This window comes from Spizellomyces punctatus, assembly GCF_000182565.1.
Source record: "Spizellomyces punctatus DAOM BR117 chromosome Unknown supercont1.22, whole genome shotgun sequence".
NCBI lineage: Eukaryota > Fungi > Chytridiomycota > Chytridiomycetes > Spizellomycetales > Spizellomycetaceae > Spizellomyces > Spizellomyces punctatus.
Genome location: NW_015971558.1, coordinates 1 through 13,003, shown reverse-complemented (window position 1 = coordinate 13,003; position 13,003 = coordinate 1). Strand labels below are relative to the sequence as shown.

The following is a 13,003-nucleotide window of genomic DNA, read 5'->3' as shown; positions in this document are numbered from 1 at the left end:
TGGTCAAGGGACGACTCCAACGCTGCCAAATTGGTTGGTCTTCAACCATGCTAACAAGGTCCTTTGGGAAATCTCGCTCTCTGGGTACTTTGCTTTGTAAAGCGCGTACAAACGATCTCTGCCCATGTAAGCATGCTCTCTATAGTAGAGCTGCTTTAAATGCTGCTCATCTTCTCATGTTATATCTTTCCAGTTAGGCTTCCTTTCCTCCATCTTATCGATAAGATCAGCTTTAAAAACATGCCGGTAAAGCACGCTCCACGTGCGTTAACAGTGCTCTTCGAGCACCCGGTACGGAGTGCCAATGCCAGCAACTAAAAGTAATCATGAAACCCGCTGGAGTCACAGTAACGATACATTCCTTTAGCATCACTAGCATCTCTATTGATGTAGGCAAACGAATAAGGTTCTTTGGTGCACTCGGTGAGAAATGTTAGAACTTCTTTATCATCTTTGTAGGCGGAAGCAAGTAACTTTGCTAAAAGTTTCATGTCTTCTGCATTGTTTTTAAACACCACCCACTCGGTGGTGCAGTTCTTCATTTTACGTGAAAGTTGTCCGGTTACACTCTGGATGGCTACAATATTTCCTATATTGAAATGCCTCCCTTTTGTATAGAGTTTCGATAACTCCTTGTTGAGTTCTTTACTTTGCGCAGAATCACCAGCGTCGTCAATGAATAATAGAAGTGACTTCTCAGGCATTTTCTTCTGTTCTTCTACAATTTTAGCAATGGATGCATTGGAAACCTCATCTGTAAAGTAGATATTTTTATGTTTTGTGGTTTCAGCCAGTACCTTCACAGAAGCATCGTATTCGACTGTGTCGGACATGATAATGACTCGATCGTGTAATTTAGCATAGACATCCTCAATCAGACCGCAGACTAATGCACTTTTACCACTTTTCCTCAGAGCGACAAGAGTTGTACATAGAGGCAGTGATGCCAGGTCATGTGGAACACGAGGATCTCTCTTCTTTTTCCCTACGGGAAAGATTGGGCGTGGTTTATAGGACATTTAAATTTTCCTTTGTCTTTACATAAAGGTAAGGAAATATCATGATTAACGAAGTGACATACTGCTCCTTAAAATCTCGATCATTCTCAATACCTCCTTGGAGGATGGAAATGATGAAGGTTCTCTTGGTTTCTTTCCTTCAAGATTGGGATCTGGTCAACGATTCTAATAACACGATTAATTTTGTTGAAGAAGGCGATCCAACCATCTTATCTGCGAAAATACCTAATGGTAATTACAGCATCGCTAATTTTCCAAATGCAGTTGCTCAAGCATTGAGTTCAGCCGGGACGCAAGCCTACAATGCCACATATGACTCTGTTACGAGGAGATTGACACTTTCCACATCTGGTAGCAAGAACTACAAAGTTCTTGCTGCTTCGAGAGGAACATCCTCTTATCTTCTAACAGGAATGTCAAGATGGAGTGAAACGGGATATTACAAGACTATCACACTGAAGAATGCTGTCAATTTGTCCGGTTCGTATCCAATGCTTGTCACAAGCAACATCCAAGTCCAAGGAAGCCGTTTCCTCAGTGACTTCAATGATTCCGCCCAATCCGTAATTGCTGCGGTTGTCCCTGATAGTTTCGGTGATGTAGTCACATGGACTAACGATGGTGGTGAATGGCTCCCTGTTGATGATACTATCTCCAAAATCGAATTCTATCTTATTGACTCGATGACCGGTTTGGAAGTTTCACTCAACAGTCCGTTAACCGTTCAGTTTGCATTTACAGATGATGTTGTGGATGTTTAATTTTTTTTTCTTAGAGTAAGAAAACAATGGAAGAGCAAAATCAAAATCATCAAGAATCGAGTGCCGTCCCACAAGAGAATGTAGAAACATCCGCTGAACAAGCACCTGTTCAAAAAGCAGAAATTATACCAGAACAGCCTCCAAAGCAAAAGGTGAAACGCCCGATGACGGACAAGCAACGGGCTGCATTGGAGAAGGCGCAGAAAGCGAGGGCTGAACAATTGCGCCTAATGCAAGCAAAATGCGAGAAGGAACGGAAGGAGCAGGATAAACAAAGGAGGATCGATGAGGCCAAACGCATCCTTGAAGAGGAGAAGGAACAGAAGCAGTTGGCGAGGGAAGAATGACGAAACACAAAGCGAGGAAAGAAGGCAACACCAACTAGGAGCAAGAGATCCAAACCAGCAGCAAAGGCGCAGCCAGCAGCAATACATCCATCTAAAAAAAAGAGCATAATTTTGAAATTCGGTGATGATGAACCATTCTTTGACTCTAGATCACCGTTCTTTGAGGAGGACAATGTTGAGGAGGACAACTATGGTGGTATTTTGGCTGAAAAATCTTCCATTTTTTTTTTCCTGCAATCAGTAAACAAAGATGTCAGAAGAAGTTGCTGTACCACGTAACTGGATCTTCTCAACCAATTCCTTCGCCAAAAGTTACTCCGATCCTTGCGGTGAGGGGGTGTCAATCTATTCTCCGATAGGTCAAAGTACATATACGACAAAGTCAAGAAACCTGACTCCGATTAAGATCACTTGCGACTCGAATTCGGTCTCTTTCATTTTGCAGAAACTAATTCTGTCAATGGATGTTTCTGCATACGATAATGCAGGGAACCTGATAACTCCTGGTACAGGTGTTAAAAACATGTATCTTGGCTTGGAATCCATTATTCAATCATTGACCATCAAAGCAGGAGGTGAAACAGTTGTTAACATACCAAACTATCCTCTTTATCTAGTACAAACATACCGCAATCTATCTGCCGGTAGTAAGAAATTGTTGAGCCAACTTTCCGGATATGGAAACACCAATATCTTTGCAACATCGAGTACCATCTCCATCAACCATCACCCTTTTGTGGGTTTCTTTCATCCGACAAATGACCAGTTCTTCCCTGTTTGGGCACTTCCAAATCAAGCACTCGAAATCATAATCACGCTTGCGGATCCTTCAACCGTCTTTACATCGGCTGGAGTTGGAGAGATAAGAGTATCGAATATCAGAACTTTAATTTCGTATGTTACACCACCACCAAGCAGCGTCATCAATTCAACACGTGCTATAAGTGATGGAAAGCCAATATTCTATGACTATGTGCGCTCAACCCAAATGGAAAACGCATGTAGTGGCGGAAACCGGAATACATTTTTGCTTCATATGAGTGGTGTAAGGTCACTTCAAGGGATCGAAATGTCGTTTGTGGACGATGATGTTCTCAATGACCAGACGAAAGATAAGGCGCTAATGTACTCTTCACAAGGGCTACGCGAGTGGCGTATTCAACTGGGGCCAAATCTTACCATTCCAAGTGGAACGCAAGGGTTCAGCCATAGCCCATCTGATAATCAAACGTTACTGGTCACACAGTTATCAAATAACAACTTTGACCAACTCGGGGAGATGGATATGTCATTCGCAGATTATGATTCAAAAGCCTTTTCATTTGGATGGAGTTTTGCCAGCAAGGATGAAGGCAGTCAGGCGGCATTGAGTTTTACAGGCAGTGACGGTTTGCTTCGTGTGCACACAACTCATGCAATGGCACCTACGCAAAAGGTGCGCATGGTCACCAACTATTTCGAGAATGTTACGCTTTCCATTGGTGCTGTTGTTACCGTGGTTTGAAGGGTTAAAATTGATAGCCCGCCTGGGGCGCCAAGAGCGCAGTGAACATTGTCCGCCGTTTGGCTCTTTCTCTTTCAAGCTTCCCTTAGACAACCACACGCTACCTGTTTGATTATGGGGTTGGATGTAGGTTGAGGGTAAATGACCCCGAAGTCCAGTAACATGTTATACATAGAACCCGAGATCGGGGTCAATCACCCTCGCCACCCAAATAGCAGTAGTTCACTGGATTAGATCACTTGATTCTACCACCTGCCACCCTCTCAACAAAGTTGTCAGCGTTCTTGTGAAGTTCTGTAAGTTTCCTCAGCCCAGTGTCTCCATGACTGGAAATCTTCTGTGACTTTTCCCGAATACCCTGTGAAAATAAAGGAGATTCTTGTACTTGGCGGTTTACGTGCTGTATATGCTTATTAAACGTAGTGGCATGCCGGACTGCTTGATTGGCAAAGTTCCTTGCTTTTGCTACATAGTTAGGCGTGTTATTCCACAGAACATTTGCCTTTGCTTTCGCTTTAGAAAACCAATTAGGCATCTTGATTTATAGAACAGAAGAGATATTATTTTTTCAGCTCTACATAGCAAAGGAAAAAACCTAGTATGGCATATTACCGAGCCAATTACTTGAGTGATACATATGCTATTTCGCCACCGATTCCAAATCTGCAAAAACGTCAAGTGGGTGTCGCACTAGACTATTCAAAGATTGATATCCTCGGACGACCACAAGTTGTCTATTCGTGGAACCGCAATGTCCATGAGAAAGACCTAGCAACAAAGACGAACTATGCAGCACCGAAATATGAACCGAGGCTCTCATCTTCTGATGTTCTGAAATTTTCGGCTGCCCAACGAACTACCAAGGCTTACAGGGATGGTCTTGAATATGTTAAAGCAGAGGAAGATTACAGGAAGAAACAGAAGTATCTTGATTCGATTACTCCAAGTAGACAAGGGAATGCATTGACCATTGGAATGCAAAATTCCCTTTCAGGACTACCGATTCCTGATGAATCTGGGCATGTGTTTTCCTATCCCGCATCAGTGACTTCCCAAACGGGCTTAATGTTTGAAGCACCACCTAATGGAAATGAGATTCCAGCACAGCCATGTAATGTAAATTCTACTCCCCTAGAACCTGTAATTCTAACAAGGGAGACGGAAATTAGACGAGATGCAGTTGGAAATGACCGTGTCAATCATGGGACTGGCGCTGCTGTTCCATTGGATGCGATGACAATGTCCGATGCTTATATTCCACTGATTCCAGGCAGTTTCCCTGGCTTGACTCCAGAGGTTCATGTGGAATCTCCTCAAATCAATGCCTCCGTGGAAACAATGCCTCGTAGTGCCGCACCAATTCCACATGATACAGTACTCCTGAATGACCGCCATGATCCGTCTGGTGTAGCGGATGTTTTAGAGAGAAACTCCGTCAATGAAAAATTTATCCCGGTTCCTGCTAGAACTCCATTTCACTTCAAAGGTAAGGAAGCAACCATATTAGCAGGTTCCAAAAGGAAAGCAAATGCACCCCCGCCGATTCCTCGGTTGAATAAAAAGAAGCAAAAAACAGAGCCAGTAACTCCACCATCAACCCCATCACCTGTTGCTCCTCCACGTCCTCCGGATGTGATTTTTGCTGGAGTTGCTCCTCATGGAACCAAAAGAAGACAGTACAAACAACCAGATGATAAGCAGACCACGGTAAAAAGACAAAGAATAGATTCTTCTATACCCGAACGAGAGGAAGTAGAGGAAATTAGATTAACATCCCCTGAAGAAGTTGAAAAACATATACGAGCCAAAAATAGGAGAAAAGTCAATTTTGCACCAGCACCTCCGAATGTTGCTGTCAATCCTCCAACGTTAGTACCGCTAACCGCGGACTTAGGAAGTGAAGTACGTCCACTCACAAGATTGCGAGGACAACGTGAAGCGGAATATGTTGTACCACTGGTTCCAACACAAACAGTTCATGTCGAACCTACAGTTCGAAGTAGAAGGAGAAAAGGAGCAGATGTCACACTTCCACCGAGGAAGAAACAGAGGATAGCGTAAAGTTTTATCGCCCGTCGAGCACTTCGTCTTTTGCCAAGCTCCTCAAATTTTACTTCCTAGCTACAATATAACATGTCTGGAATTAATAGTAGAAATTCTACGGGGTTACGTACCGTAGATAACACAAATCTCTTATCTCCATATGTGACAGGCGAAATGGTTGGCTTCGATGCTGGAGCCAAGATAAAGGGGTTCGATGTTGGAGAATTTAAGCATTTATCTAATGAAAATGGTGAACTTAAAGTCAACGAGGTTGAAACCACCTCTGAATGCTTACCTTGTACGAATGAACATGGCGTCGTATCCATTGAATTAAATGTTGATAACAAGAGGTTTGAAATTGATGAGGAGAGTCGGTTGACCACAATCGACGTATCTGCGTATCAACCTCTTGTCTACTCAAAAGAGGGTCATGATATCCAACTTCAGTTTGATGATTCATCTTTATCTGTAGAACAAGAAAAACTGAAAGTGATTCCCGAAAATTATGAGTTCCCAATGTACCGTGATGATGAATCGCGGACGGTTGGTATTCGAGTGGATGAGACATTATCCATTAACGAAAACGGACTTTCAGTGAACTTTCCACCACCGCCGCCTCTAGAAACACTGAAGAAACCTCTATATCGGGATAATGGAATTGGTGTCAAACTTCACAAGAGTTTGAAGGTGAATAGTTCAGATGAACTCGAAACAAACTCAAGCCAACTGTTCAAAGCATTTGGGGCTATAAAGACATCCAGCGGTGCGGATACGCTGTTAGACATCGGGTCTTCATGGCTCGACTTTGGATTCGATAGTTTGACTGAAATGACTAATGTTTTAGGAGAGGTAGACACCACAGCCATTCGCCTTATGGTAGATAGTTCCACATTCAGTCAAGCGGGTTCGAGATTGTCCCTGAAATCACCCGGATATGAACAAATCATGTATGGGAACCTTACTTATGGCTACTCGGGAAGTTCTTCATTCACTTATTCATCCACGCTTCAGGAGTTGCGTGTACCCAATGTAAAGTTAAGCGGAACATTGCCTGCGATTGGAGGTGGCTCGTATGCTGTAAGTAAAGACTATCTTTCGCAATTTTATCAAGGCTCTCAAACTGGAGCGATCACCGTGAGTCCGGAGGCTGCTGGACGTCGAGAGATAGGCTGTTTGGTCGATAATCAGACCATCAGAATTGTTGGAAATGCACTCACAGGTGGGTACATTTTCCAGGACTTTAATGGAGTGGCGGTTCGTCCTGGCACTACAAACGATATTATGCTCTCTCTCAAATGTGAGGCTGGCAGTTGTCTCCAAATGGTCAAAGCAGATACCATTAAAGACGTACTGACTTGCAGCAATGGTATCGAGAGAGTACAGAATGACCTTCAACTCGATCTAAAAGTTGATGCTAACAGCGGTTTGGCTATGGTCAACAGAGGTACCATACGGGATACCTTTACAGCCTCCCAAGGGGTAAGCAGGGTGGGCAACGAGTTCAGGTTATCTCTTACTGCACAGTCACCCGATCTGACTCTAAACAATGGTGTTCTGAGTTCAAACATCGCTGCGGGAATTGGACTGCAAAAAAATGGTGCGATTTTGTCAACGAACCTAAGAGGTATCAATGGAGTGCAAGTTTCGGGAGATCTGATTTCATGTTCTCTTACAGGAAGCGATACCGTTCTTCGGGTGGGGGATACTTTGAAAGGCAATTACATCGGATCGACCAATTCATACGGGAGTGTGGTCGTTGTCGGCAATACCATTCAGTATAACATGATTCCGCCACAATTCGTAAGTAACAGTCCAAACCTTATAATAACAGGTTCGTACCCGCTCTACAACTTTACACTCATTGACCCTATGCCACTATCGAAACAAAGGGATACCGATAATACTGAACAGTCTGATACCGCAGAAGTGTTGAAAACGGATGTTCCTGGGGGCAACGTAATTGTTTTGTCCGGAGTGACTCCGTTGACCACAATTCCGTTTCCTGCAAATGTTAGTCCTCCTCTTACAGTTCCCATGGCTGTCAATTCAATTCTTCCTATTACAAGTGCATTTCCATGGGCTATGATTTTCGGAGGGTCACGCAAACGTAAGGTTCAACAAGATGCGGAAGGACAACCTATACTCGATGGCGATGGAAACCCCGTTTACGAACCAATAGACCCTGTTACCTTCATGCCACCACTTGAACCCGGGAGCAATGTTGCAATTGCTTCTGATCCAATAGGAGGTTGTACTCGTCTCTTGTTTGATACGCCTTCATGTTATCGAGGCATCAAATACGAATACCCTCAGCAAGCAATCAATCTCTCGATGTTAAGAGATTACGACAATGATGTTATCAAACCTTGGGTCGGAAGCCAGATAACTAATCTAACTTCAAATAATGTTACATTTGGTGGCAATATCTCAGGGAAAGTCATTACAGGAAGCAGAGTTCAAACGACCACCTCTGTAGCAGGAGGCTCGTCTGTCTTTATTTCAAATAGTTTTGACGGTACAAAATCGTCTTGGCTGGGTCTGGATGGTTCTGGTTTTTTAGGGTACGCTAGTGATGCTGCTACGTGGTTAGGAGCACAAGACAAGCCGATTTACATTTACGGACGGACATCTAGTGCAGTATCTCTGGGTCTAAGAGTGGACACAAATGGTTCATGCCTTGTTGGTAGTGACCTAACTGTCGGAGCCTCTTCTGTAAACGGTTTACGTTCCCTTATCGTAAGCAATCCGAGTACAGGGACAAACGGATGCAGCATTCTTTATCTAACGGCTTCAGGGGGTTCTGGAGTGATGTTTTCGAATGGAAACAACCGGAGTTCGGATGGTGGGATTAACGCAATGACGTTGAGAAACGATATTGGTAACCTTCAGCTTCAAGCACAGACCGCTAGAGGACTAACAATACAGGCAAACACTGGAATCGTTACGCTGGATGCTACAAATGATGCATCCTCTACAACAACAGGTGCATTACAAATTCCCGGTGGATTAGGAGTGCAAGGCACAGTGTACATGGGAAAGTATGCTATTATATCTACTACAGCCGCTGCTGCCTTTCAAATAAACAATGCATCATTCGGATATACAGCAACAGCAGGTCAATGGGTAACAAATACCGTTGCTGGAGACTACATCATTCGAGCCTCCGCTAGTAATTTGCGTATTGGTACAAATAATGCAACGGCTTTGAATTTGGATATTCTCTCATCTGGGAATGTTATTATCAATACGACAACTGATGCTACTTCCTCAACATCCGGCTCATTCCAGGTGAAAGGTGGAGTTGGCATCGCTAAATCACTGTACGTTGGAGGGGATGTATACACAAATGGAGTGAAATTGGCTACTGAAAGTTCTCTAACAACATCCATTGCTACGAAGCAAAATGCCAGTCCTTTACTCGATGCAATCAGTGGTTTAACAACGACACCAAATTCCTTCGTCATGGGAACTGCTGGGGGCTTTACAGTATCACCTGTCTCTACAATTCTAGGGGGACTCCAACCTCTTCTTACTACATCGTCTGCATTGAATGTTAATTCTCTAACAACGAGTGGTGGAATATTTGTCCAAGGCACCTCAGATATAGTGTTTCGAGTAGATAATGTAGGCAATGGACTCTTGACAGGTGGCTTACTTGTTGAACATGATCTAAATGTTGAAGGACTGATCATTCAAAATGGAGTCGAAGTGGCTATGCAACAATGGAGTGTCGCTACAATGACCGGCATGACAAGTCCTCTTAGTCAATCCTTGACTTCGCTTCAAACACTTGTTCAGAATAACAAGGCCGCTGCAGATACAGCACTTGCTACTAAACAAAGTGCGTCTGCGTTACTCGATTCTATCAGCGGTTTAACGCCGGCGGCTAACACTTTCATCATGGGAACACCCACAGGGTTCTCAGTTGTTCCTACATCGAATATACTTTCCTCATATCAACCTCTTATTACCTCATCGACTGCGCTATCATTTAACAGTGCCACTGTTGGCAGGGGTATAACCATTCAAAATGGCGCAGCATCTACAACATTGTCCTTAGTAAATACTGGGAGTAATGTTACATGGGGCATGAGAGTTGCCGGAAGCACAGGAGATGGAACATTATCAGCAGGTGGATTCGGTCTAAATAGTTCTTATAACAATACAGGCTTCGTTCTGAGAGTTTCCAATACAGGCGTAACGCAGATACCAAACACAACCGATTCAACTAGTGTGACAACAGGTGCTTTCCAGGTATCAGGTGGAGTCGGCATAGGAAAAACTCTAACCCTAGGAGCAGGTGGAGGAGGATTGCAGCCGGCTGCCATAGTCATCAATGCGCCTTCAAGTGCCACAGCGTCTACCGCCGTTCTGATTAGTAACAATGCTGCTTCGAGTAATTCTTGGGGTATATACCACGCTGCAACTAATGGAACAGGTATACTTACCAATGGGAGCCTCGGGTTTTATAACTATGGAACTAGCGCCCATCAATTCATTCTCAAAGCCAATGGAACCATTGCCATCACTTCGACTACAGACTCATTGTCGACTATAACGGGCGCATTGCAGGTATCAGGAGGTTTAGGTGTCGCTAAAATGCTGTACGTTGGTGGAGACATTTTCTCCAATAATCTCAAACTTGCAACCGAGAGTTATGTAGGGACAGCCATTGCTAATAAACAGGCATCGAGTCCACTATTATCGTCTATAAGCAGTCTTGCATTATCAGCAAATTCATTTATTGTTGGGAGTTCTGCTACATCATTCTCGGTGAAAACTCCTGAAGAGGTGAAGACAATATTAGGCATTACCAATGTCGACATCTCAGGGAAGCAAAATGCAAGTCCTTTACTCGATTCCCTTGCATCGATGAGTCCAATGTCAAACATGTTTGTCATGGGAGATGATGTCCAAGGATTTACCCTTGTGAATGATATTTCCGTTCGAAGTATTTTAAACATTGTCGACTATGCCCCCAGCATATCAGCACTGCAAACATCGAAACAAGATGTTATAACATCTTCTAGTAATCTGTTGGCAAATACAATTCTTGCTAATGATACATCCGAGGCAACAACCGTATCAAGTGGCGCTCTACAGGTTAAAGGAGGAATAGGGGTTTCTAAAAGTATCTTCTCAGGTGGAAACATTACAGGAAAAGTTCTCATAGCCGCCTCTACAGGTGGATATTTCAAGTTGAGAAGTGACACTCCCTCTACGAAAGGTGACTACACTATCTCCTACAACAACTCCGGAGACGCCCTTCATGTCCACCTCGCCGGCTCGTCTGATAGCATAGACCAACGTCGTTATGAATTCGGTCATTATTCCAGTGATACCTTTGGAACATGGAATAGCCGATTCTCGGTTAACACCTACACCGGAGACCTCATCTCGTCCGGTAATCTAACTATCGGTTCGCCACTTAACGGGCTACGGGCTATTATTCTTAAAAACCTCGACTCTGGGAGCAATAGTTGTGCCATCCAATACTTCCAGAATGCAGCAGGTTCTGCTGTTATGTTTTTGAACGGAAACAACCGGAGTTTGGATGGAGGCGTTAACACAATGACGTTGAGAAACGATATTGGAAATCTTCGGCTCCAAGCACAGACCGCTAAAGGACTAACGATACAGGCAAATACCGGAAATGTCACAATTGATTCTACAACACCAGCATTGAGTTCTTCCACAGGAGCATTGGTCGTTTCAGGAGGTGTCGCGGTTGCTGCACATGTTGTTGCAGGAGGGAATCTGTATTCGAACGGTGCTGTCTATAGCAATGGTCAGGTTTGTGCTACTCAACCATGGGTTGCCAGTCAAACATTTCTAAGAAATGTTCAAGTTATCAAACTTTTGACTAAAGACGTGTGGCAATCCAACAATGCCTCGAAGGTCTTCTATGTTTCGACACCTGGCAAGGTACTTATGGAGTGGATGCTTAACCTCCATGGCACAGCAAACTCAAATGGTACATTGTCAATATTTCTCGGACAAAGCGCTGGGTCGATGCCTCTTGTGTACTCGAGCGACTTTAACTTTAATTCGGGAGTCAATCGTACAATCACAGCAGCCTTTGTTGTTACAGGGATGTCCGATAACATTGCTTACTTCACAAATTTTAGTATCAGTCAGGCTGCTCCCGATAACACAACTGATGTTACCCTCATTAAAATCACTGAACTCGGACAATAGATGACGCGCGCACTGCCATCATTTAAAAAAGAAGCTATGCAAGATAAGAATGCGACACGCAGATATTGAAGGTCATTCAGTATTGAACATCAAGGACGCCGTGAAGGGCGACATGTGTAACTTCTGGAGGTACTGTCAAGGTATGATGACAGGAGATAAAAAATGTATCATATTGTTTCTTCCGAAAACAGACCAGAACGAACACATCTTCAAAGAGATTATGTCAATCGTCCACTTGAAGAAACTGGATGAAATCTGCTTTCGAAATTCCGGCTACTTAGCCATCTTGCAGGATTGCGTTCTCTTAGGACACAATCATAATGAAAGGCTCTTTGTTCTAGAAATGCGGATGGAAACGTGAACACGGCTTCCCTTTTTTTCTCTATAAAAAGATGGTGATGCAGATGGAGAACTGTATCCCCATTGGGTCATACAGTCCTTTCCTTTTCATGGCTTCTTTCGTTGGACTGACCACAAAAAGAAACGAAAAAGAAACCACACGCATCTGAAACACAGATGCCAACACAGCTTTTTGTGCAGCGATGCACGGGTCTATTACATAACACTCGACTAAGATAACAGTTTTATTCCCATTGACGCTGATAAGCCCTCACATGCTCCTAATAAAAGCTCTAAAAATGCCAGTAATTTAACATGGCTTTCAATTGAGTCGATGTCCTGCATTTCATCCTCAACCATCAACCTAAGTTGTACACAGGTGAACAAGCAACAACTCCACTGTTCCTCCATATCTTCGAATGTTGGATCAATGAACACATTGAAAAGGTTGATGATCTCGACTGCTTTGTTACTACAGCAGAGATCCGAGGAAAAATGGATCGAGAAATCCAGGAATACTTCAAAGGTAAAAAAGGTCATCTTGTGGAGCGATTGAAAGTCTACCTTGACAATTATGTCAAGGAATCTCGACTGAAAATTGACGAGTGGAATGTGGATGGGACACAAAAGGACAAGAAATTTACAGACTTTTTCTGTGGATACATGATCAACTGTTAGTGATGAATGTTGGGATAATGCGACACTTTTCGACGATGAGGAGTAACAACATATTTAGTGGGGGGTAACAGGGGTAGAATTGAAAAAGCATTGAAAAGGCAGTTTGGGCTCTGG

The 13,003-nt window shown here is 43.5% G+C and overlaps 6 protein-coding genes across 6 annotated transcripts; 5 read left to right on the top strand and 1 right to left on the bottom strand.

Annotated features, from left to right (window-relative positions):
* Positions 1 to 314: 314 nt before the first annotated feature.
* Positions 315 to 1,019, bottom strand: SPPG_08456 (uncharacterized protein; the record flags this gene model as incomplete). The annotated part of the gene is made up of 1 exon (XM_016756610.1): positions 315 to 1,019. The coding sequence occupies one exon, from the start codon at positions 1,017 to 1,019 to the stop codon at positions 315 to 317; it is 705 nt and encodes a 234-aa protein (XP_016604104.1).
* A 113-nt stretch (positions 1,020 to 1,132) lies between these two features.
* SPPG_08455 (uncharacterized protein) lies at positions 1,133 to 1,780 on the top strand (the record flags this gene model as incomplete). The annotated part of the gene is made up of 1 exon (XM_016756609.1): positions 1,133 to 1,780. One exon carries the CDS (start codon positions 1,133 to 1,135, stop codon positions 1,778 to 1,780), a length of 648 nt encoding a protein of 215 aa, XP_016604103.1.
* A 26-nt stretch (positions 1,781 to 1,806) lies between these two features.
* On the top strand, positions 1,807 to 2,127 carry SPPG_08454 (uncharacterized protein; the record flags this gene model as incomplete). The annotated part of the gene is made up of 1 exon (XM_016756608.1): positions 1,807 to 2,127. One exon carries the CDS (start codon positions 1,807 to 1,809, stop codon positions 2,125 to 2,127), a length of 321 nt encoding a protein of 106 aa, XP_016604102.1.
* A 250-nt stretch (positions 2,128 to 2,377) lies between these two features.
* Positions 2,378 to 3,631, top strand: SPPG_08453 (uncharacterized protein; the record flags this gene model as incomplete). Its single annotated transcript, XM_016756607.1, has 1 exon — positions 2,378 to 3,631. One exon carries the CDS (start codon positions 2,378 to 2,380, stop codon positions 3,629 to 3,631), a length of 1,254 nt encoding a protein of 417 aa, XP_016604101.1.
* Positions 3,632 to 4,231: 600 nt separating this feature from the next.
* On the top strand, positions 4,232 to 5,692 carry SPPG_09539 (uncharacterized protein; the record flags this gene model as incomplete). The annotated part of the gene is made up of 1 exon (XM_016757713.1): positions 4,232 to 5,692. The coding sequence occupies one exon, from the start codon at positions 4,232 to 4,234 to the stop codon at positions 5,690 to 5,692; it is 1,461 nt and encodes a 486-aa protein (XP_016604100.1).
* Positions 5,693 to 5,764: 72 nt separating this feature from the next.
* Positions 5,765 to 11,872, top strand: SPPG_08452 (uncharacterized protein; the record flags this gene model as incomplete). Its single annotated transcript, XM_016756606.1, has 1 exon — positions 5,765 to 11,872. One exon carries the CDS (start codon positions 5,765 to 5,767, stop codon positions 11,870 to 11,872), a length of 6,108 nt encoding a protein of 2,035 aa, XP_016604099.1.
* Between the last annotated feature and the right edge of the window lie 1,131 nt (positions 11,873 to 13,003).